Source organism: Prionailurus bengalensis, chromosome B1 (assembly GCF_016509475.1).
Source record: "Prionailurus bengalensis isolate Pbe53 chromosome B1, Fcat_Pben_1.1_paternal_pri, whole genome shotgun sequence".
Classification (NCBI taxonomy): domain Eukaryota; kingdom Metazoa; phylum Chordata; class Mammalia; order Carnivora; family Felidae; genus Prionailurus; species Prionailurus bengalensis.
Window position 1 is genome coordinate 139,823,566 of NC_057344.1, and position 25,657 is coordinate 139,849,222.

Here is a 25,657-nt window from a genome sequence, read left to right on the forward strand (position 1 = left end):
ATGTCTTCGACATTCTTTCCCAGGTTGACTTTGGATTTGCTAAGAAAATAGGATCTGGACAGAAAACGTGGACGTTCTGTGGAACTCCAGAGTATGTAGCTCCTGAAGTCATTCTCAACAAAGGACATGACTTCAGTGTGGATTTTTGGTCCCTGGGAATTCTAGTGTATGAGCTCCTCACTGGCAAGTAAGTACATTCAAGTTCACAGAAGTGCCAAAATAGTTTACTAATGATAAAAATATATAATTTAAGAGTTTAACATTTTATAAATGTTTTTGATTCGATGTGATGACTCTCCCCGTATGTATGTTTTACATGTAGCATGCTTGCTGGTTTGTAACGTGGAGAACACATTCAGGAAGGTACGAGAAAAGGAATACAGAATTTCTATCCTCTTTTCATGGATAACATACTAAGGGTGTGAAGATTTTGGTAATCCTGTTATAAGAATAAGAAAAGGAATTTCAGTTGCGGGCTGTTATTATTTCCTCTTGTATATATTTTTTGCAGTTGAGAAAATAGTAATCATATTTCAATTAAATCTGTTAAAGAATGAAACTGCCTTTAGCCATGCTTTTCCATCTTCCCAATAAATCATTAATGAGAAAAGCTAAGAGAAAGGAAAATTACTGGATTTAAATTTTAATCTCCTTGTCATCTGCTTTCTAGAGGTGCTAATGAACAGACACCAGACACAGCAGGAAGTTTAGCAGTGAAAATTGGGTTATCGTTCCTGGAGGGATTAAAGGGCTATGTTAATGAATCCAAGATCCCAAATATTCAACACACATGCACACGTACACATACGTGCTCATGCATTTGTACCCACACGTGCACACACACATATATAGGCTTTATGTAATACTACTTCATGTTGTGAAACACTTTGCAAGTTTACAAAGCACTTACATGTGTGTTATCTAGTTTTGCTTTCATAAATCTATGTGGAAGTTAAAGAATTTTTATTATTTTATAATTTAAATTTTTGTTATGATTATCTTATGATTTAAATTTTATGGATTAGAAAGCCAGGACCGATGGCTGCCTGCTTAATATCAGGGATTTGATCCCAGATCTTCTAACCCTAAATGTGACACACTTTCCATTACATGCCCATGCCTTATACATATGTGTTTCTATTTTTTTAATGTCTATTTGTTTTTGAGAGAGAGAGAGAGCATGTGCATGGGGTAGGGGGAGGGGCAGAGAGAGAAGGGGAGGGGACAGAGGATCTGAAGTGGGCTCTGTGCTGACAGCAACCAGTCTGATTCAGGGCTGGAACTCACGAACTGAATGGTGAGATCCTGACCTGAGCCGAAGTTGGACATTTAATGGACTGAGCCACCCAGGTGCCTCCATGTGTGTTTTTAATGTAATGCATGGACATACACACAGGATTCAGTTCAGTTTTCTGCCTCTGTTTCAAACTGTTTCGATCATCCCTATAAACTTTTATAAACAAATGTTGTCAGTCTTATATTCAGGGAGGATTTGCATATGGAGTGACATAGGAAATACTGGAAGGAGTCTGTTGACGGGGATTCACGTCTCTACACATCCTTAACGAGTTTCATATGGGACGTCTGGGTGGCTCAGTCAGTTGAGTGCCAGACTTCGGCTCAGGTCATGATCTCATGGGTTGTGGGTTCAAGCCCCATGTCGGGCTCTGTGCTGACAGCTCAGAGCCTGGAGCCTGTTTTAGATTCTGTGTCTCCCTCTCTGTCTGCCCCTTCTCGGCTCACACTCTCTCTCAAAAATAAATAAACGTTACGTTACGTTTATTTATTTTTGAGACAGGGAGAGACAGAGCATGAATGGGGAAGGGTCAGAGAGAGAGGGAGACACAGAATCTGAAACAGGCTCCAGGCTCTGAACTGTCAGCACAGAGCCCTACGCGGGACTCGAACTCACGGACCGCAAGATCATTACCTGAGCTGAAGTCAGACACTTAACCGACTGAGCCACCCAGGCGTACCCCCCCCAAAAAAATTTTTTTTTAATTTTTTTTAACGTTTATTTATTTTTGAGACAGAGAGAGACAGAGCATGAACACGGGAGGGGCAGAGAGATAGGGAGACACAGAATCGGAAACAGGCTCCAGGCTCTGAGCGGTCAGCACAGAGCCCGGCGAGGGGCTCGAACTCACGGACCGTGAGATCATGACCTGAGCTGAAGTCAGACGCTTAACCGACCAAGCCACCCAGGCGCCCCCAAAAAAATTTTTTTAAGAAGAGTTTCATAGGGGCACCTGTGAATATACCACAGGTATTGTGGATTTGAGCCCTGAATCGGGCTCTGTACTGACCGCTCAGAGCCTGGACCCTGCTTCGGGTTCTGTGTCTCCTTCTCTCTCTGCCCCTCCTCCACTTTCTCTTTCTCTCTTTCTCTCTCAAAAATAAACAAACATTAAAAAACAAGTTTCATAAAATCTTGAACTTTCACACTAAAGATTCCAATGTTAGATTACCTGTGGGCTATATTCACCTCAGTGTCCACATACATTAAGCACACAGATACAGAAGATTATATTATCTGTATTCATTTTCCAATATTCATTGCTTAAGATTTTGAAGAAAAGAAGAGAAAATTGTCCAGACTGTCATTCAGAGAGAAAGTTTCTTAAAGTCTTGGGACACAAGGAGTTCTGTCTCAAGAATTTGTTCCTCATCCCTCGGAAATTTTCCAGCTGCATTTCTAAGAGACACACATGGTTCTTGTAGGTAACTAGAGAATATACATCTCAGTCTTTATCAGCTGGAATAAACGGCTGCAAGGAGTAGGGAAATCAAGGGAGCGAATAAGGAAGAGGGGAACCTCAATAATGTGGATTTGCTAAAGTGGCTTTGAGCTGTCAAAAAGAAGTTGAGAAATTATTTTTGTAAAGGTTTTCAGGGTAGGGCAAGAGAAATGTTCATTTTAAGTGACCCGAACCCTAGAGTCAGAAGGTAAATGAAAATGAGAAAAGAAGTGAAACAAACCAAAACACAACAGACACAACATAGCTGTAAATACGTAAGTATTGAAAATATAGCGATACCTTTTGTTTCATCCCTCATTTTCTTTATAAGCAAAACACAGACTTCTGTTGCACACTTGGTGCACCAACCTAACTTCAGGTTTATTACTAAGAGTGGGAACTCTTAGCAGCAAAAGTTCTCAAGCATGGCCAAGATATTGGCAGGGTAGTTCATGAAAGTCATCTTTGCTTTTCTGTTATCCAAATTCAATGGCCAATTCGCAATGCTTTCTTACTCACCTCAGGAACACTTTCCTTGAAATATTCTCTTCACGTGGCTTCTGGGACCTCCCTTTCTCTCATTTCTTTTCTCACGCTGGTGGCTCTACCTCAGTCTTCATTGCTGGACCCTTCTCATCCTCCAGCCCTCTCAGCATCAGGCCGCTTCAGTCCTTGATCCCTTTTCTGTCTACTCACTCCTCAGTTGGTATCATCAAGCCGGAAATATCATCTGATGATGCCCCAGAATCATACCTCCAGCTCTGACCTGTTTCCTGAGTGCCAGACTCCTAAATTCAGCTGCCTGCTTAGCCTATTTGGACATCTACAACATAACTCTATTTGGATATTTCATAACCTGCTCTGTACCCCTGCACCCCCACCTCTGGCCCCCACTCCAGCTTTTCTTCTCTTGGTGAACGCTAGCTCCATTCCATAGGTCGAAACACTAGCATCATTCTTGAATCCTTTTTTTTCTCCCACACACCACACTCACCCCATTAGCAATTCCTGTTGGCTTTACCATCTAAATAGATCCAGAATCCAACCACATCTCACCACCTTCACTTCTACAATCCTTAGTTCAGGCTACTGGGCCTTACTTCCCCTACCACCAGCGCTGTCACGGGTCATTTTTGACACTTTTTTTTTTTTTAATTTTTTTTCAACGTTTACTTATTTTTGGGACAGAGAGAGACAGAGCATGAACGGGGGAGGGGCAGAGAGAGAGGGAGACACAGAATCGGAAACAGGCTCCAGGCTCCGAGCCATCAGCCCAGAGCCCGACGCGGGGCTCGAACTCACGGACCGCGAGATCGTGACCTGGCTGAAGTCGGGCGCTTAACCGACTGCGCCACCCAGGCGCCCCAGACACTTTTTTTTTTTTTAAAGCTTACTCTGACTGCTGTAAACTCCATCATCTGACTCAGAACGTATCCCTAGGCCCTTACCATCATCCACTAGCTTCACATGATACGGCCCCCATCTCTTCTACTCCCCACCTCCTTGCTTACTCATTCTGCCAGCAACCCTGCCCTCACTGTTCCCAGAACATCCCAGGTCCCGCCTAACTCACGGCCTTTGTACCTGTTATCCTGCAGTCTTTTGCCTGCAGATAACAAGTGTGGCTCATTCCTCCCTCTCTCCACTGATACCGCCGCTCAATTGTCAACTTATGAAAGAGGCTTTTCCTATCCACTGGGTCTAAGAAAATCACACCTCTCTCTGTCACTCTGTCTCCTCCTTTATTTTTCTTTTTAGTGATTATCATCACCGCCTGACAAATTATCTCTTGTGTATGTGTGTAATTTGTTAAGTGATGTGAGACTAATGAAACTATTTTCCTGCATATATACATATACTTCTTATTCAATGTCAAAGGAGAAAGAATGGGGGAGGGTGGAAGGGAGGAAAAGAAAAGAAACTCGGTTGTAAATGGATCTGAGAAGTTGGTCCTAGTGTCGTGTTTTGGCTTTTCTTCAGCCCTCCCTTTTCCGGGATTGACCAAATGATGACCTACAATTTGATTCTCAAAGGAATTGAAAAAATGGATTTTCCCAGAAAGATAACAAGAAGGCCTGAGGATTTGATTCGCAGGCTTTGCAGGTGAGAATGAAAATTAAAAGCCCTAGTTCCTGGGGAATGTGTGAAGTGTTCTCATTTCTGTTTCCATGCATTTTAAAATTAGGTATAGGTTTACTTTTTGTACTTTTCTATGTAGCTAAATCATATTTAAAGAAAGTCATTTTCTGTTTTGTACTGGGAATTTGAGTTTACTTCATGTTTCAGAATCATAGTACCTACTTCCAGTTTAAAAGAGATCCACATTTTTCAGCTCATCTTTGAGAATCGCCTTTATCTGTTAGAGGGCAAAATGAACCTTAGTTTAATAGAGGATTATCAACTTACCACCTTGTTATTTTGAGAGAAAATCAGTGGTGATGATCAAATGCTCCTAAAAGCCCTCTCAGCCTTCATTTTAAAAAAACAGTACTTCTCTAGCCTTATTTTAAATTATTCTAAATTTCTGTTTACCCTTAAAAATAATTTATTGGAGAACAGAAGACTTCTGGACTTTGTGTTTTAACTTTATTTTGTCACTGTTTTCTTTTTTTTTCATTTTTGAACTTTTTTTTTTTTAAATCATTACCATTGAGTAAATTTAGGATGTGAAACCTAACTGTGGGCTGCCGACAAATTTCTGCATGTTTCTAAGATTCCAGCTCAGATGTAAATGATTCTCGAAAGCTTTCTCTGGTTTCTTAGCAAAGTTGGTAAGATAGCATCCTCCTGTTCTTTTAAGCATTTATTCATAGCTCATTTAAAGAACTGGGGTATGTACGTCTATATACATACACACATGCCAGAAAGGGGCGTGTGGTTTTCATCTCCCTTTACTGAGCTGCCTGCTCTGTGGATATTGTTGAATAATGAATGAACAAATATATATATAAAAAATGTTAAATTTTAATTTAAAATTCACTGAGGCATAATTACTATAAATTGCCTGTTCAAAAAACATTTTTTTTTTTTTTTTTTTTTTTTAGGCAAAATCCAACGGAGAGACTCGGAAATCTGAAGAATGGAATCAATGACATTAAGAGACACAGGTACATAGCTAATTCTCTGCCAGGGAAAAAAAAAAGAAATTTATAGAAAAAAAATGAAGCTTCTCTCAGTAGGTCACAAGGGTCCCTTTACGGATGCTCAGTTTTTCCTTTTTGGTGTTTTTCTTTTTAATTTGTGTTTTACTAGGTGCAGTTACAATAATCAGTCTCATTTCTTTACTGTTGGAAATTCACATCAAAAATGGATGAAGTTCTAAAACAAGTGACAAAATCACGTCTTTAAGTTATAGTGACTTAGCTTTTTATACACTGCTATTCTTATTTTTTTTAATATCAACTTGGATTCTATAGACGAATTAATTTTTAATTTTGACCTTTGATTTATGAGTAAAGTACAATATAGTCTCTGTTGTCAATATTAAAGAGAAATCAACTGTTAAATAGTGTTCTTTTTTAGTTTTAGTAATAATATGTATTTATTTTAAATATAATTTTCCTCGGACTAGCTCTCCAAATTTTGAAGCCTAGTGTTGTATTTCACTTTTGGGGTAAAGTACATTGATTTCCACAAAACCTCAAACAGTGTTTTAGCCTTATACAGTAATCTAATATGCATCTCTTTGGTTCTGTGGATTTCTAAAGCTGGTCTTTAGAACCATTGGTGACTTGCGTGAGTTATCCTCTTTGATGTGGTTGCATATGAGGAGTTAAAGCCTTTCAGATTTTTTTTTTTTTTTTTTAGAGAGAGAACGCAAGCAGGGGAGAGGGCAGAGGGAGACAGAGAGAGAGAGAAAGAGAGAGAGAGAGAGAGAGAGAGAGAGAGAGAGAGAGAGAGAGAATCTTAAGCAGTCTCTGTGCTTAGCGTGGAGCCCCATTTGGGGCTCAATTCCATGACCCTGGGATCATAACCTGAACTGAAATCAAGAGTCAAACGCTCAACTGACTGAGCCACCCATGTGCCCCCAGATTTTTTTTTTAATTGATGCCTAGCTAAATCCTGCAGTCCTCAAGATGTTTTAATTTTCCTCATGGTATACAGATATAAAATATCGCCTGTTGATAGTGCTGTTGATAAAAGAAAAACTAAATTTGAGAATTTCATCATTGAAAACATGTGAACCCGCTAAAGTGTTTTCTGTTCAGAAATGAAAACACCTCTCAGTATTTCATTCCTATCTGGATTTTTTTTTTTTTGTACTGAAGAAGCAGAGGCATATAAATGCAGCATGGAAATAAAGGGAGAGAAGCTTCTGAATAGAAACACTATTCATTTTGCTTTAACAGTAGTGGTGCAGCTTCAAAAAAAAAAAAAAATCCCCTGCTGCCAGCCCTGCTCCATCTATTCATGAACTTACTTGAAATAAAGCCATGTATTCAACATTGTAAATTCATACTGGGCCTTGCCTTAAGGGTGTGTTAGGAGGGAGGGAGGATGATACAGACTCCTCTGCGCATTTAGAGACATCAAAATGCTTTTGGTATTTTATCGTTCTTTGTGATCCTTTGGATTGCCCTCAGTGTCAAGCTCCTTATTTGTCTTAGATTCCAATTTATCCTTCTTTCTCCATGCTGTTATCACAATTTCTGTTCTCATTATAAAATGACACATAAGCCCGCTATTCATATTAGGCAAACAAGTGTCCTGTCAGTTAAAGTCATTCTTCCAATATTATTGTCCTCCTTTCTCTCATTAAAGAAGCGTCTTCAGTTTTGCTCTGGGATGGTTGGGTTAACAGGCTCTGGCTGTATCTTTTATTTCTTATTTACCTGAGGCTCATTTAAATGTGGCTGTCAAATTGTGATTGGATGCACATACAAATTGATACTAAAGGCTTTTCTCACGTCAGCGTGGTAATGAAGAATTTTGAATTTCCTTCCCTGTGGGGATTAATTTACCCACTCTTCTTAACAGGCAGGATGTTCTTTGCCGCATTAGGGTACAGAGTGCCGCACGTGAGATAGAGGTCAGTAATGAGATGTACCAAATTTACACAGTGCCGTTCAGTGAGCCCCAGGAGCTCAAAGACATCATTTCATCTGATTTTTGTAGTGCTTCTTATGATACAAAGCTGAGGCAGGGGGGACCTGAAAAAGAGATCTCTCCCTGCCTTCAAGTAGGAGGGTTCTAAAACCTTCCACATGTCTCCAAGGCTTAGAGCTTCCCTACTCAGTATATTCTTGGACTGAAAAAGAATATCTTTCTGAAATTTGCCATCAGATTTTCCCACTCCTCTCTAAAGTAAAACATATGCTTTTTTCTTAGAGAACCATTCATTTTAAGTTTGTATTTAAAAACAATACAGTTTAACATGGCCTGTTGTTGGTTGTCCATTCTGAGTTAAGTCACCTGAACTAAAAATAATCAGAGTGCCTCCCTCCCCTATTTCTGAGCTAACTTATAAACTAGGCACCGATCACGTCTCCCAACACCTATCTGAAAAGAGGGATAATATATTTGTAGGGTGCAATTAAATCTTTCCTGCTAGATAGGGGAATAATTTGTTTCAGGTGTCTTAATGTTACCATTAATAGGTCTAGCCACTAAAATTACTTTCAAAGAATAGCTTCTATGGGGCTTCTAAAAATGAAGAAGCAATTTATGTGCCATTGCTGCTAATATTTTTTTGGTGAATATTTTTCCCACATGAATGCATGCTGGCACTGGCATTACTTAAAATGTGGTTGGTGTCAAAAGGCCAAGTGTTAAGTGAATGGCCACTCATGTTAAGTAAATATTGCCATAAGTCAAATTGTAACAAGTACTCAGCGAAAAATGTATAGGCTCTTTGATTTGGTAGAGTAACAGCAGTGATTTTTACTAATATTTATGGAGTAGCTTCTGGGTAGAGAGCACTGTAAAATATGTTAAAAGAAATTGTGGCGATATCTGGTGGCAAAAGAAAAGAATCCACATAACTGTGCACCTAGAAATCCCTAAAAACGGAGCCTCAGTCTATGCAAAGAAGCTGATGGGTGGTTCAGGGAGAGGACTTCTGTGGTTTTGTAGCAAGAACAGAGGAAGCCATACAGTTGGGGCTGCTGTCTGACTTTCACTCTTTGATTCGTGTCTCAACAGCTTTCACTAAAATGGCCCTTTCGGTTAAGAATGGCATCTGAAATGGAACGTACTAGAGCCTTCCCTCTGTTTATAGTACTTTTTGTCTTGCTAAGCTTAGACTTGGAATGGGGAAGCCAGAGACTGAATGAAGACCAACTCCAGGGGTGGGAAGAGATTAGAAAAGATGGAAGAGCATAGGGAGCCTGGGTGGCTTGGTCAGTTAAACATCCCACTCTTGATTTTGGCTCAGGTCATGATCTCACCATTTGTGAGTTCTAGCCCCGTGTCAGGCTCTGTGCTGTCAGTGAAGCCTGCTTGGGATTCTCTGTCTCCCTCCGTCTCTGCCCCTCCCCAGTTCACATTCTCTCTCACTCAAAAATAAATAAATGAACATTAAAAAAAAAAAAAGAGGGGCGCCTGGGTGGCGCAGTCGGTTAAGCGTCCGACTTCAGCCAGGTCACGATCTCGCGGTCCGTGAGTTCGAGCCCCACGTCGGGCTCTGGGCTGATGGCTCAGAGCCTGGAGCCTGTTTCCGATTCTGTGTCTCCCTCTCTCTCTGCCCCTCCCCCGTTCATGCTCTGTCTCTCTCTGTCCCAAAAATAAATAAACGTTGAAAAAAAAAATTAAAAAAAAAAAAAAGATGGAACAACATAACTTCTGGTGTGGCTCACAGACAGGAGTGGGACAGCCTCCCAAAATCACCCAGCCTTCAGCCTCACATCTCTACCAAGGCCCTGCAGCATCAAGGCCCCCTGTGGTCATGCTCCACACAGCAGCCAGAATTATCCTTTGGAAGTGTGCTTAGATTCCGTCATTTCCTTAGAACTTTCTTTTTTTTCTTCTTCCTTTTTTAAATCTTTTTTTAAGTTTATTTATTCTGAGAGAGAGAGAGAGAGAGAGGCACGAGCGGGGGAGTGACATAGAGTAAAGGAGCAAGAGAATCCCAAGCAGGCTTCTCACTGACAGTGTGATGTCACTGAGAGTGACTTTTTTCCTCTTCCTACTTTGATTTGAAACATTTTATTAAGTTTGATTTTTTTAATTTATTCTGAGAGAGAAAGCAAGTGGGGATTGGGAGCAGAGAGAGAGGTAGAGAGAGAATCCCAAGCAGGCTCTGTACTGTCGGTGCATGGGGCCTGATGCAGGGCCGAAACTCACAAACTGTGAGATCATGACCTGAGCCAAGATCAAGAGTCGGACGCTTCACTGACTGAGCCATCCAGGTGCCCCTGGCTTAGAACTTTCTAATGGCTTCCCATTAAGCATAAAGTCCTGATTCCATACTATGTTCTACAAGGCTTACGTGGCCTGGCCTCTGGCCAGTTCTCAGATACCTTATTTTTTGTTCTAGTTTCCTCTCCATTCACCACCCCTCAGCTCATTTCCATCACTTCCTTTCATTTAGGGCCTTGCCACGAGTTTTCCCATGGATCTCCCCTCTCTTCATTCCAGCCAGTCCTAACATCCAATCTCAGTTACCCGCCACCACGTTATTCCCTTTTATCTTCCTAGTCCTTACTAGTATCTGAAATTAAGTATTAGTATTGTTTATTTGTTTTGTTTATTTCCTTGTAAACTCCTACCAAAATATAAATATCCTAAAAGCAGGACCTTTGTTTGTTTGTTTGTTTGTTTGTTTGTTTTTGATGCCTGGGACCAAACTGACTTTCCATAAATTGTGCTGGGGAGCTGTTCAATAGAAAAGATCAGTGGGTATAGAAGAGTATTATTACATGTTCCTTATAAGATTCCGAGAGACAGAATACATTATTTACATCCAAGAGAAGCAAGGCCTCCTTACTTCTACTGTTGCATTTCCAACCCACCAAGTTTGATATGTGTCCTAAAGACCAGATCATTACATTTATTTATTTATTTATTTATTTATTTATTTATTTATTTTCTTCTTTTTTTAAAAAATGTTTTTATTTACTTTTGAGAGAGAGAGAGATTGGGAGAGAGCAAAAGCAGGGGAGGGGAAGAGTGAGAGGGAGGCAGAGGATCTGGAGAGGGAGGCTGACAGCACAGAGCCTGATGCAGGGCTCGAACTCATGAACCCTGAGGTCATGACCTGAGCCAAAGTTGTACACTTAACTGACTGAGCCACCCAGGCACCCCCAGATAATTTTATTTTTAGATTAATGATGTGGAAGCAATAAATAAAAAGAAAATTCATCTGGCCATCAGCTTAACCTCATTACAGATTATTGTAAGATACCTTTTTATCTTGGAGCTTTTTGTATACAAATCACCAAGAGCACCACCAAGGTGGAATGATATTCTAAGACATGATAGGAAGAGGTTATGCATAAGTGTCTTCTCTTGAAGAGTCATTCAGTTATTCAACAAACATTTATTGGGGCGCCTGGGTGGCGCAGTCAGTTAAGCGTCCGACTTCAGCCAGGTCACGATCTCGCGGTCCGGGAGTTCGAGCCCCGCGTCAGGCTCTGGGCTGATGGCTCGGAGCCTGGAGCCTGTTTCCGATTCTGTGTCTCCCTCTCTCTCTGCCCCTCCCCCATTCATGCTCTGTCTCTCTCTGTCCCTAAAATAAATAAACGTTGAAAAAAAATAAAAAACAAACAAACAAACATTTATTGAGCCTGGTTTGATGACTAGTCTTGCTCCTAGTGTCAGGGACACAGAAGGAAAGCAAACAGATGAAAATTCTTGTCCTCATGGAGCTAGCATTCTAGCGGGGAAGATAGGATGAACAGGATAACTAAGTAAAATATATGGCAGATACATCAGATAGCAGAGAACTAAAGCAGGAAGGAGGATAAGAAGTGGGGTGGGGGGTATGGAGGTGAGATGTTACATTGGATGGTCAAAGAAGACCTCACTAAGAAAATGATCTTTGAGAAAAGACCTGACAGTGTTGAGGGAACAAACCACATGCAAATCTGGGGAGAGAACCATCTAGCTTTGAGTGCAAAGGTCTGCAAGTGGGAGCATCTCTGCCTTGTTGGAAGAATGAGGAAGAAGAGAGGAAGGAAAGTAGGAAGGTGGTGAGTGGGGTATGGGGTGGTGGTGGAAAAGGTGGTGTGCAAGGCCTTAGGGGTTACAGTGAAGTCTTGGCCTTTCACACTGAGCAAAATGGGAAGCATTGGGGGGGGGGTGAACAAAGGTCTGACGTGATCTGACTTATGTTTTAAATGATCACACTTGCTGCTCAGTGATTTCCTGTGGACAAAAGCAGGAAGACCTCTTGGGAAGTTATTGCAATAATACAGGTGAGGAATAGTAGTGGCTTGGCCCATGCTGGTAGAGTGAAGGTGATGAGAATTTTTCACATTGTGAATTCAGATAGATTTTGAAGGTAACACTGACAAGATTTGCATTTGGACTGAGGTAGAGATGAGAGAAAGGATAACTCCAAGGTCTTTGGTTGGAACAACTGGAAGAGTTGAGGCCAGCTCGTTGGGAGAACATTTGGACCTCCAGTGTGGGCCTGCTACATGCTAGATGCAGGTTAGACACCTACTTAGGAGATGGGGAATAGCAGCTGTAGCTATTAGCCTGGGAAGCAATGGAGAGCTCTTGATTGGAAATAGAAATGGTTAACCAGTGTATAAATGCTATCCAAAGCTGTAAGACTGAATGAGTTTACCCAGGAAATGAGGGTAGTTGAAAAAAGAAGGTTCAAGGACTGAGCCCTGGAGCACACCGATTTCCTATGGAAATAGCAGTGGGAAAGGAGGGACAGCACCCAAAAAGGTAGGAGAATAACATGTCTTGGAAGCCAAGTGAAAACAGTATTTCAGGAAGCCTGAGTGATGAACCATGGCAAATGCTCATAGGTTAAGTAAGACAAAAACAGAATTGAAGAGTTCACAGGAGTGAAGGGGGTGAATGCTGATTGCATTCAGGAGAAATACAGGTGCAGTCAGGAGAAAATTGGTAAGTAGAGGGATTAGATCATCCTTCCAAGGAGTTTTCCTGTGGTGGGGGGAGAAAAATAAAGTGAAAGTTGGATGGGCACTCAGGTCAAGGGAGGGCATTTTGGGGGTGCCTGGGTGGCTCAGTTGGTTAAGCGTCTGACTCTTGATATTGGCTCAGGTCATTATTTCAGGATTCGTGAGTTTGAGCCCCACGTTGGGCTCTATGCTGACAGTGTGGAGCCTGCTTAGGACTCTCTCTCTCTTTCTCTCTCTCTCTCTCTCTCTCTCTCTCTCTCTGCCCCTCCTGTGCTCTCTCTGTCTCTCTGTCTCTCTCTCTGTCTCAAAATAAATAAATAAAATTTAAAAACAAAGGGAAGGTGTTTTTGTGGTTGGAAGAAATAAAATGCCCCCATACTGATGGGAATGATCTAGCAGGTAGACATTAAAGATTCAAGAGAGAGGACAATGGCAGATACATGCCTCTGAATAGAGACGTCTCCAGGATCAAGTACCCGGTGGAGGAGCTGAGCTGAGCTTACCGAGTTAACCCTGGTGCACCAGGGATGCAAGCACGCGGATGTGGACAGGCAGGCAGATATGCTGGTAGGGGATTGTGGCAACTCAGTTTTTTTCAGTGAAACAGGAAGCCAGGTCACCATTTGGGAGTGAGGATGGAGGTGGGGAAGGTTTCTGGAAGTTTGAGGAGGGAGGACCAAGTATGAATTATGAGTCTAGGGGAGTGTGACAATGGGTGGGACAACAGGGAAATCTAGACCAATTGCTGGGCAGCATTAACTTCCCCCTTGAGGTTAGTGGGCATGGATTTAATGTGACAGCAGACAACCAGACAGACATGCATTTTTCCACTGGCCACTTGCAGCTGCACTGTCGTGGGTGGGGAGAGGGCAACAGAATGGACTGACAGACACCTTGATGTGTTAAGAGTTGATCTGGCGAGTAATATTCCTCTGTACTGTTTTTACTTCTCAGGTGGTTAAATGGTTTTAATTGGGAGGGACTGAAAGCGCGGAACCTTCCATCGCCTTTACAAAGAGAGGTATGGTATCTACTCTACTCCATTTGTTCTAGTTTCTGTTTTTATAAGCAGAATATGGGTGTCTTTGTGTGTGTCACAGTTTAGATTTTTTAATCGGTTTTTAAAAGTCTGTGAAAATGTCATAGTAGTTGTGATTATAGGGACTAAGTAGCATTTCTTATTTGATGGCGATTAGCTCAATTCTCAGGAACCAGTTACATATAAATCTAAGTCCCCATGTCGTTGGTGTTGGTCAGACTGACAAAGGGCTCTAGAAGTATATAATATGAATCATACGTGTTATTTAAAATTTTCTAGTTAGCCATAGGAAAATGAAACGGGTGAAATTAGTTTTAATCACTACAGCGTATTAAAAACTTGCAGTTTTGATGTGTCATCGATATAAAATTTTAATGAGATGTCACGTTCATTTTTCCATACTGTTTTTGAAATCCCAAGTGGATTTTACAGTTACAGCAATCTCACTTTGAACTAGCCACCTTCCACGTGCTCAGTCACCACCTGTTGCTGGTTGGACAGCCCAGCTCTAGAGAAAGCAGATCATCTGCTAACTTGCAAGGGGAAGAATGACTCAGGAATGATCTAGGTCAACACCCTACAGACTCTGTGCGGTGTTCTCGTTACTGGAATTTTAAAGATCTGTGACTCCCTCGTACATTTTTAGATTGACATCTCAGTGTTTTCATCACATGCTTAAATTATTGTGAAGGATGTGATTTCTAGTTTGTTGTAAATATTGACATTTTGAAGTAAAACATTCCTCCTTTAAATATATGCAATGTGATCTAAATACCAGTGAGATTTGATGCCCATCAGCCACTTAAAAAATACAGACAGCGGGGCGCCTGGGTGGCTCAGTGGGTTAAACATCTGACTCTTGATTTTGGCTCAGGTCATGATCTCATGGTTCCTGAGATGGAGCCCCGCCTTGGGCTCTGCGCTGACAGCTCAGAACCAGCTTGGGATTCTCTGTTTCTTCCCCTCTCCCCCCCACCCCACCTTATGCTCTCTCTCTCTCTCTCTCTCTCTCTCTGTCTGTCTCTGTCTCTCAAAGTAAAAAAATATACTTAAAAAATAAAAAATACTGACAGCAATATTACATAATTCTTTTTTCTCCCTGAATTTATATTTTTATATTCCCATCCTATTTTCCCTAAAAAAATTATTTATGTAAAAGTATTCCTATGCTTGCCAGTATTTGGGTATTCTTTAAATGCCTTTGAGCTATAGTTTTCTAAATTTTAAAATCCCTGTGAAAAAACAGAAATTTCTGTGACAACATAAATATTTCTTCTGGATTCAGTTATAATTACATTTTTATAGCATTGAGTATCAATCAACAGAAATATGTTATAAAATTTTAAAGTAAGTATTTAACAAATATTTCCTGAAAAGAGAGAAATGTCACTTATTAAAAAAATGGGATCAGGGGGTGCCTGCATGGTTCAGTAGGTTGAGCGTCCAACTCTTGATTTTGCCCGAGTCATGGGATCGGGCTCACTGGGCTCAAGATTCTCTCTCTCTCTCTCTCTCTCTGCCCCTCTCTCCCACTCATGCTGTGTCTCTCTCTCTGAAATTAAATAATAATAATAATAATAACAATAACAATAAAAGAATGGGAATGGGTTCAGGGTCCACATCAATTCTATTCCTTTTTAAAATTATATTGGGTGGCTCAGTTGGTTAAACGTCTGACTTTGGCTCAGGTCATGATCTCACTGCTCATGAGTTCAAGCCCCGCATGGGGTTCTGTGCTGACAGCTCAGAGCCTGGAGCCTGTTTTGGATTCTGTGTCTCCCTCTCTGCCCGTCCCCTGCTTGTGCTCTCTCTCTCTCTCTATTTATCTCTTTCTCAAAAATAAATAAATACAAAAAATATTTAAAATTATATGGATATAAATGCTAAGAGCTGTGTTCACATAGGTAAGTGGGAATGGAAGGTTTTATATTAGCAGTGTTGCTTTGAATACCTTATGAGTGATCTCCAACCTCCTCTAAAAACACATTATGACCTTCCATAAGTAGTATTTGTACTGATTTGTACTGAGAATCCAGTTGTGTACTTTTAAATTTTGTTTGCAAGCAAATAATTGAAAATCATCTGATTTGCAAAATAGGTTAATTCCAGAATCATTTCACTCTTTGAACAGGGTCAGTCATATTTTAAATTGACCCTTTGGCATTCTGGAAACTTTATATGGGTCAATTAACTGTATAAAAATCCACTTTTATAAAGTGGAAAAAGTATTTAAAAGTGGCAAGTTTTGATTTTTAAAAAATATTTGCTGTTAAAATGTTTTTCAATCTGAAAAAAAAAAAGATATAATTTCTACCACTTTTTCTTTTGGATGTACCTCCTCAGGCCAGGAAGCTTCTATTGAATGTAATGCAGTGACCAGATCCATTGAGGCTCAAAAATGATAATTGGTAGGGGCGCCTGGGTGGCTCAGTTGGGTGAGCGTCCAACTTCGGCTCAGGTCACGATCTCGCGGTTCATGGGTTTGAGCCCCGCATCGGGCTCTGTGCTGACAGCTCAGAGCCTGGAGCCTGCTTCGGATTCTGTGTCTCCTTCTCTCTCTGCGCCTCCCCCACTTGTGCTCTGTCTCTCTCTATCAAAAATAAATAAATGTAAAAAAAAATTTTTTAATGATAAATGGTCATCTTTTCCTTACATGTAACTTACCAGTGGTTGCAGTATAAAATCGTTGTTCAAATATAAGAAGCATTACCTGTATATAATAGCTTGCTCAGTCAACGTTCTCCTCACCTTTGGTTTAATTCTTCCTCTATTAGCTCAGTGGACCCACAGACCACAGCTACTTTGACAAGTATCCCCCTGAAAAGGGTGTGCCTCCAGATGAACTGTCAGGCTGGGATAAAGACTTCTGACAGAAGAAAAGATGATTACTGCCGATACATACAGAAGAAGAGTGTAAGGACCAATAACCCAATAGTGATCATTTCCCTCTTTGGAGTATTATAATATCTTTTGGAAGACCATTAGGGAAGAGGAATCCCTGGCCATGAGCTGGGTGGACGATGTGGCTATGAAGGTGGTTCTGAATTATAATGTCTCATTTAGATGCTGTGAATTATTCACGTATTCTATTCTTCACTTTTCTCAAATGCTGAAGGCTATCCTATTCCCCTCTCCACAGTCTGAACCAGTTGTGCTGATGGGGCACCATTTTCTCTGCAATCTGTTGCTCCATCCCAATCATACTTGTCTCCTTTGAATCCTAATAAGGTTTAAAAAGTGTCTTGCCTTTGAGCAACTAAGTCACACAAATGGAAGGAAGAACAGGGGTGAGCTTTAGAAGGCTTCCCCTGTGACAGCAATTCCATGTAAGCATTACGGCATCTCAAAGTCGTGGTTTGCAGAAATCTTTGTAGTCCATACAAGCTCTTGATTTTCACCTGCATTCCACCTAAAAACATGTTAACATGTTTCTGGTGCTGGTCTGGGAAAGGCAAGTTTAAGTATTAGTGGTACCACTTCCTAACATAAATGAGTTAATTCATCCAACCAGTAATTATATTCCATTGGGGAACTTGGAAAAAATAAAGCAAAAAATATTTTTCATTCTCCTGTGACCAGCTGTGATACCTCAGAGACTTTTCAAAAGCCTTGTTAAAAGTAGTTATAATGTGTGATCAGGTGATGGGCCTTTGGAAAGGTTTTATCTTATATGCTAAATATTTTCCCAAAGTAGAAAACGCACAGGCACAAAATCGTGAAGGCTTTTTCTTCTCATTAAATATGGAGGAGAATAATTTCTAATGGGTCAGGTTGCTGACTCTGAAACCCTGAGATATTTTGGCCAGTTCTATGAATGTTGCTGTTAATCAATCAAGAGTATAGAATAACCACAGTTAATTTTTAATGAAAGTCCCATTGACTAATGTTGATGCACTGTAATCACTGTTGCATCAATAACTTTTTAAGGAGATTTGAGTCATGGATGTGTTTATAATTTTAGATTTTTGAGGTAGGCAAGCACCTCGGGAAGTCATAGGACTTAAGTAAAAGGGACATCCAGGATGTGCCCTTCTGTCTTCTCACAACCTTCCAGATGATGAATAGACTAGTTTCAATGGCATTGGATGCCAGTGCCTAAGAAGTTTACTAGAGAATGTTTTTATGTATCGACCAAAATCCTACCAAATGGATGGGAAGCAGACTTTCTCTGTATCTTTTTGATCTGGCAGAGTAAAAATAACATCTAAGTTCCTGCATTATTCAAGCTTCTGGTTATATTTTCACATGCTAATGTTCTATGGGAAAAGCAACCTCTACCCACTCTCCACCCATATTTTCAGCATTCAGAAAAGAGTCAGCTATATGCTTCCTGAAAAGTCAAACCAGTTAAGTGAGGCCCAACCCAAGAAGGTGCATCCTTAACAAACTGAATTTCCACATTTAGAGAATCCTTTTGCTGAACCAAAGAATTTTTGTTTCCTGGAGTAGTATTTTTAAAGATTATGTATTGTACATAGACAAAGCATTTTTAATAGGATCAACATAACCTGCTTAATGAATTTCTAAGATTTTTAAGAGATTTTTATTTGCATTTGGTTTGTAAGCCTTGTATGTTTTTCATGTATATATTTTTAAATTGCCCACCTATAAATGTAGAAAATTTATGCATTGGATGGATATTAGAATTATATAGTTATAATAATAATTAATATTCTCAAAGGAGATCAATAGTTGTAATTCAAAAAAGACTTACATACATACAATAAAAACCAACTGAGAGTACTACAGTTTTATTTTGCCTGTGATTGGCCATATCAGTATACAATCTCCACATTTGATTTTATTTTGTTTCCTTTACAGTACTTTATAAAGATGAAGAAATGAACCATCATATAACCCCAATAATTCCACTGTTTCCTAGCTGGGTGACCTTGGGAAACTGAGTTCACTACTTTGAGTAGAGCACTAGCTTTCTCACCTGTAGAAGAAGGCATGGTAAAGTGGTACCTACTTTAGAGGCCTGTTTCAGGCCTTAACAAAGACACCCAAAGAGTCCTTTGCTGATATCTGTGAAATAATCAATGCTGCATAGGTGGGAGCTACTGTTACCGTCTCTGTTAGAATCAAAGGGGACTTAATAACCATTTAGTCTTGAACCTATGTATCATTGATATCTGTATGTACAGTTGTTCCAATTAAAATCAGTATTTATCTTCTTCTTTTAAATCATGAAGTAAAGATGAAGAATTAATCCTCACCAAAATGAAGTGCTTTATTAACAGCTCACCTACATTTCTAAACTCTAATTTTTTATGAATTAAGGACATATATGTGTATATATATTCTTAGAAAATACAGCCTATCGTATTCCTGATCATTAAATCATTCTTGTTCTCTCTTTTCCAAATGCAAGGTTAAGTTTTCATTCTTGAGGCTCTTCTCTTTGGGGCCAACTTTTCACAATTGTAGTTTCTGAATATTTTCTCTAAATATGAAAATGTCTGGAGGGAGAAGAATATAATGATGAAAAGTAAGAGTTTTGAAGTTAAAAAGATCTGGGTTTGAATTCTAGCTCTGCCCAGATTTGTGTGAACAGTAAACCATATCTTTATTCATCTGTAACTCAGAGAGATATACATGTAAAGCTTTGGAGTATTGGGCCAGAATATTAATACTTGTAGGTCACTGATAATAACCATTTGGAAATAAATATATACAAATATTTCTTTTGGCATAATAATAAATCCTTGTTCTTTATTGCTAGGCATTGTGCTAGGGGTATTTACATCTTTTATCTGATTCACACAAGATTCTAAAGTAATCATAAACATACTGACTGTTGATTGCCCTCAAAGCTAGACATTGGCTTCCATGTGCATTTCGTTCACAATTTCACTGTTGTGGTTTTTCATAGCTTAGTCCCAGTTATTGTGACTATATAACAACCACAATTTAGTTGCTTAGAACAACAGTCTTATTATTATCCTAGATTCTGTGGGTCAGGAATTCAAACACACAGAGAAGATGGCTTGTCTCTGCACCACAATATCTGGGACATCGGGGGGAAAGACTCATAGACTGGGGTAACTTCAATAGCCGGAACCTAGAATCACCTAAAGCCTTGTTACTCACTATCTGGAGCCTAGGCTGAGGACACTCAAGACTAGGACTTCTGACCAGAGTGCCTGCACATGTCCTCTCCACAGCTTGGATTCCTCACATTGTGGTGTTCTTAAACCAGTCAGACTCCTTTCATGGAATCTTAGCGTTTCAAGAGCAAGCATTCCAGGAAACAAGGGAGAAGCTATATATTTTTTTATGAACCATCCCTGGAGTCACATATTCTGTTGGTGGAAACACTCAAAGCCCACTCAGATTTGATGAGAGGGAACATAGACTTCACTTCTTAATGAAGAGAGTTTTAAAGAATTTGCAAGCAATTTTAAAACCTGACACAATCCACTTTCTGGTCCCAGGTGAGTTATACTATTATATACGCAAAATAAACACATTCCCTCCCAAGAGCCTCCCTAAAAATATAATTTCATTACAGCATCAGGCACAGGCTTAAGATCTAGGATCTTGTCATCTAAATCCATTCCGGTATGGATAAGGCTCCTCAGGTGTAATTCCTTGGATATATTCTTTTAGGTCAAAAAGTATGTGAACTAAGTAAACAAACCGTCTATCAGCACACTTCCAACATTGAATACTAAGACCATCAAAGGATAAGCCAACAGATACTTGCATTCAGAGAGAAGATGGGAGGCACAAAGCAGTTACTGGTCCATCGAATTCTGAAATCTGGTCTGACACATGGTACCTTTTCTCTGCTTAGGGCTCAGCCAATACTCCATGAGTTGTTCTCCATGGCTCTTGGCCTCATCTTGTAGAATCCTGGTTCTGCCTTTTGAGTCATCCTTCCTTTTGCATAAAATATGGCTGGTATTTGCAGCTGAGCAGACTTCTTAGCTTGCCTGCAACTGTTTGGTGGTAGACTTGACTTTTTTTAAAATTTGTCTGTCTCTGTCTCTTTATTCCAAGCTGATATGTTTCCTTTAAAAACTTTGTGAGTTTCCTCTGTATAGATCTTTGATTCACTCCATTAGACAAATTCTATATTCACAAATCTTTCCTGTGAAGATGATACAGGGAAAATAATTCTTAAAAGTTCTCTTTTAAAAGAGGGGGTGTGCACAGCATATACTTAATATGCTCAGAAGGCCTTTGATCCATTTGAAAGGGCCAGGTAGATAGCTTCAAAGATGGCTTTTAGTGATCACCACTATGGCATTCATATCCTTTTATAGTCCTCTCCTCTGGAGTGTTAACTGAGCCTACTGACTTCTTTCTAACAAAAAGAATAGAATAAAAAATCACTTCTAAAATCTGATTACAGAGTGACTCTACTTCTATCCTGTTCACTGCCTCTTGCTCTCCCATTTGCTTGCTCTGACAGAAACCAGCTGCCATGACCTGAGCTTCTTTATGGAAAGGTCCATGTGGCCAACAGCCAGTGAGAAAATGAGGCCCTCAGTCCCACAACCCATGATGAACTGAATCCTGCCAAAGACCACAGGAGTGAAATTGGAAGCAGATTCTCCTCCAGATGAGACTGTAACCCTGACCTACACCTTGATGTTAGCCTAGTGAGAGTCCATGAGTCAGAGTAGCCAGATAAACAACTCCCATATTCCTAACTCACAGAAACTGTGAGTTAAGAAGTGTTTGTTGTTGTTGTTGTTGTTCTTAATATTTTATTTATTTATTTTGAGAGAGAGAGTGCATGAGTGGGGGAAGGGGCAAAGAGAGAGAATCCCAAGCAAGCTCTGTGCTGTTAGCTCAGAGCCCTATTCAGGGCTTGAACCCACAAACTGTGAGATCATGACCTGAGCCAAAATCAAGAGTTGGATGCTTAACCAACTGAGCCACCCAGGCACCCCAGTGTTTGTTGTTTTAAACTACTAAGTTGGGAAGGAAAAATGGTCCTAAAGAGGGGAAAACAAGAACTACATGGACATCAGAAGACAAACTCAGATCCCTAAGGAAAAACTACAATTTGTAATGACAAACCAGAACTCATGAGGACAAACTGGAACCCATGTCTGTCTTTCATGGTTGCCAATTTTGTCATATGGGTGGCCTACAGGATAAGCTGCAACCTTATACCATATACCTGGCTTGGGATTTGCAGATGTTGAAGGCTCAATCTGGCTGGAGCTGGTGTGAAAGGCAGCTACTGGCTCCTGCCTTTCACAAGTAGGTGACAGGCAGATCAGCAACAGTGCATGAGCTGCCAAAGTGGCTTGGTCTTACATGACCTCCAGAGTATAAATACGGCTGCTATCCACTTTTGCATTTCAGATCTTCCGCAGATTTCTTCTGTGGCAAAGTATATCTCAGAACCATACAGAGAAGGTAATCCTGGGAAACACTTTGTTTCTGGCTTAGCTATCTTGACACAGTACAAAGTCACTCATTTTCAAACCTAGTAAAATATATGGTATATAATTGTTATTATTGTAGGATATATTTAATTTGAATTTTTAAGTTACGAGATTTTCTTCCTCTCTTTCGACCCAGTTGAGTTATCAAAGTGTACATAGAGACAGGACACATGACCCAGTTGAAACCAGCAAAAACAATTTGTCTTCAGATGATTTATAGGGAAATTCTAAATTGAAGAAGAGCTGGAGTATTTTCAATTTTGAAAGACTTAAAACCAAGATTTTTTGTTTACTTAATTGTTGGTTACTACATTAAAAATGGTATAATGAAAAGTAACATGAATTTGTTTTGATACATAAAACTTCCTCAGTAAGGAAGTAGATATGCATTGAGAAAAGGAAGAAAAAAGGCAGAAGAAAATATGACGTGATGGAGGAAAAACACCAGCAATGCATCAATCCTGGAAACCACGTAGAGCAAATGGGGCTTCTCTCAAGGGGGATGGGAGAAAGCCAGGCGTCACACCAGAAGACAAGCTGACTATGAGTCAACTATCCAACCCTACTATTTAAAATTCAGGAGGATGCTCAGATTGCTAAATGGATCATAAAATGCAAGATCTGGAAAGTTGCCCTTTTCTATATTCTGCTTGGCCTGTCTCTTTCAAAGTCTGTGCTCAGTTTTGCATTTAGGAAGGATAGTCGAAAGATTAAAGTATGCCTAGAAATATTAAAAATTCAATCCACGAGTCAAGGCCAAAGAAAGTAAAGAAAGACTAATGAAAATACACAAATGAATATTTTTCTTTTTGAGAGTCCATAAGGATCAAAGGGAGTAAGGGAGATCCTCTTATTCTAATGGATAGTGACTGAAGAAAATTATTTCCTATATATCTTAGTTAACTCATTCATCAAATATTTATTGAGCACTGTTCCAGGCACTCCTAGATGTTGAGGATACAGCACAGAGACAAAAATCACAATCCTAATATAAACTCATACTTACTAATAATTAGGTTAACAGTGATGATCTCTAGGTGGTATGATCGTGGATATTTTTCTTCGATGTTTTCTGTTATGTATTAGATTTATACTTTATAGTAAGGAACAAAATTTACTTTAAAAAATAAATTTGAATCAGATAAGCTAGATATCAGAAAGGTCATTGAAGAAAAGGCCTGTTGAACACCAACTACACATTTCACTGTGTCACATCACTTTACAGGAAGCTGACTGACATACCATGTCAGGCCTCTCCAGCATTAAGCACCTACTTACTTAAATCTTTGAGTCAAATTTTTACAGACTCCCTTTGTTCCTTACCTCTCAATTCTGATGTATTTCCACATGTTGGGATGCAAAGTAAGCCTTCCAGTTGAGAGGGGCAGGTAATTTACTTCTTTCGATGGTTTTAGCTGTTTTGAAAAACCTTGGATTGGGAGTAACTTGTCCTGCGAGTGTTCCACAAGACGAGCAAACGTTTCTAATAAATGTTAACATGATAAATGAGTAATGTCTTGCAACACGAGTAGTGCATGATGTCAGATGTCACATGATCACAACTGAGCCAATGGTTCTTGAAATTTGCTTTGATATATGAGTGCTTTGGATTCCAAGCTTGTTTCCAGAACCAGTTATGCTCACAAACCAAGGTTTTACTGCTTTTGCCAGACTTTCAATGCCTTGTTTCTCTACCTTCTCCCTTATCCATAGATAAGGCGTCTCCTGACACAAAATTCTCTCTGTTAAATGCCTATGTGTAAATCAGTTAATTAATCAACTGATTGATTCTCAACAAATATCTGACTGACTACTTTCTGCTAGACACTGGTGTTCAGCAGTAAACAAGATAGGATCCCTTCCATCATGAAGCATGTATTCTCATTGCAAGAGGATAACAGTAATTTATTAAACAAATGGAGCACATTACATAATTGAACTCAACATAAAGTTTGGATGTACGTGGAAAAAGTGTAAATTAAAAAAAAATGCATCTGTAGCTGATCTCATCTCCTTTGAGCTTCCACCTACTGGTTAGTGGGAGGGACGTTTCAAAAGTCTCATCTAGTTTAAAGTTAATCCAAACAAATAATGTGAGCAGTCCCTCCAGGACAGTGGTTCTAAAATTTTGGTGGGTATCAGACTGTGATAGGAAATGATACAAAGCCTAGGCTCCATTCCACTTCCAGAAGCCTGTGCCTCTGTGGGCTTTAGTAGCTCCCAGATGGTTCTGATAAACCAATCACCAAGTATGAGAACCATTGCTCTATAAAATGCTCAGTCTCTCTTAGGCTAAAATGCTCAAATTCTCATTTAGCCTCTCTCCTAATTTTATCCCTGACCAAAATGGAGGATGAGTCAAAGCTCTAGGGCCAGATAACTACTTGGTTGCTATTGGCTTGTTGTTTGGGGCAGAAGTGTATGGCGGGGGGAAGCTCATTATCTGTCCTGAGACAGGCCCTAAGTCCTCCGTCGATGCTTCAGGTTCCTCTTGGTTACTGCTGGCACTAGGGGCTTTTGGGGTTTGACGATGATCCCTTCCATGTGTAGCTAAGACCTGCTTTTCAGAACTCAGTACAAAGCCACCTGCTTCCTACTAAGGTAATTCCCTCTGATAAGCTTCCCTGGCCAGACCTACAGAGTTCTAGGTCCTGTTTTTACACGGCACCCTTGTAGAAGGCAAAGGCTCTTAGGATAACTATATAGTTCTGGGCCTCATACAGTGGGCTATGCTGTGCCCCCATGGTTACTATCTGTGTTTAGCTTGTGATGAGACCCGAGTGGGGGAAAGAGGGGCTTCCTCTCCTCCCTCTTTCCTTGTACAGTCCCCACCGGGTAGAAAAGGGCAGGCTTCCTGGTCTTTCTCTTCTTTCTGAACTTTCCTATATACATAAAATTCTCTGATCTGTTCCACAAAAACCTGGTCTTTTATAAGCTAAAAGAGAAGAATTTAGATAATCCATTTTCAGGACCAAGCGTGCCTTTTGAATTTCAAAAGCTTAATGTTACCTAAGACTTTCTTAGTGCAACCCTAACTGGCATTAATCCTAATCAGCAGGTGGATGATTCTAGAAAGGGGCCAAGATTTGTTCTCAGAAAGGCAAAAACAAGATCACATTAATAACTTAAAAGGAGAATTATTTTCCCTTTGTGAAAATGAACAGGAAACTTTCATGACAGTGATAAACTCTATTAATATAATTAAACAGGCTTCTTTGACAGAGTGGGGCTGAGAAGAGGTGAGAACAGCTTTGCGGCTTTGAGTAAGTGGCAAGGAAATGCTTTCCTGGGTAGGTGACATTTGAGCTGAGACTTGAATGGTGAAAGGAAACCGCCTTGAGACAGTCTAGGAAAAAGTGTTCCGGGCAGAAAAATCAAATGCAAAAGCCATGAGGTATTAATGAATTTGGCATGGTTGAGAAAAGAAAGAAGTCT

General features: G+C 40.0%; 1 protein-coding gene across 2 annotated transcripts in view; it reads left to right on the top strand.

Annotated features, from left to right (window-relative positions):
* Nucleotides 1-19,512, top strand: part of PRKG2 (protein kinase cGMP-dependent 2) — a 106,177-nt gene extending 86,665 nt beyond the window's left edge. The window contains exons 15-20 of one of the 2 annotated variants that reach the window (XM_043572378.1): nucleotides 24-187; nucleotides 4,719-4,841; nucleotides 5,783-5,845; nucleotides 13,730-13,796; nucleotides 16,589-16,727; nucleotides 18,636-19,512. In XM_043572378.1, the coding sequence (XP_043428313.1) occupies nucleotides 24-187; nucleotides 4,719-4,841; nucleotides 5,783-5,845; nucleotides 13,730-13,796; nucleotides 16,589-16,684 (513 nt within the window). In that variant the 3' untranslated portion in view covers nucleotides 16,685-16,727; nucleotides 18,636-19,512. Of the gene's footprint in view, nucleotides 1-23; nucleotides 188-4,718; nucleotides 4,842-5,782; nucleotides 5,846-13,729; nucleotides 13,797-16,588; nucleotides 18,558-18,635 lie in introns of those variants that run through there. The other variant, XM_043572377.1, reaches the window with a different exon arrangement.
* Nucleotides 19,513-25,657: the final 6,145 nt, after the last annotated feature.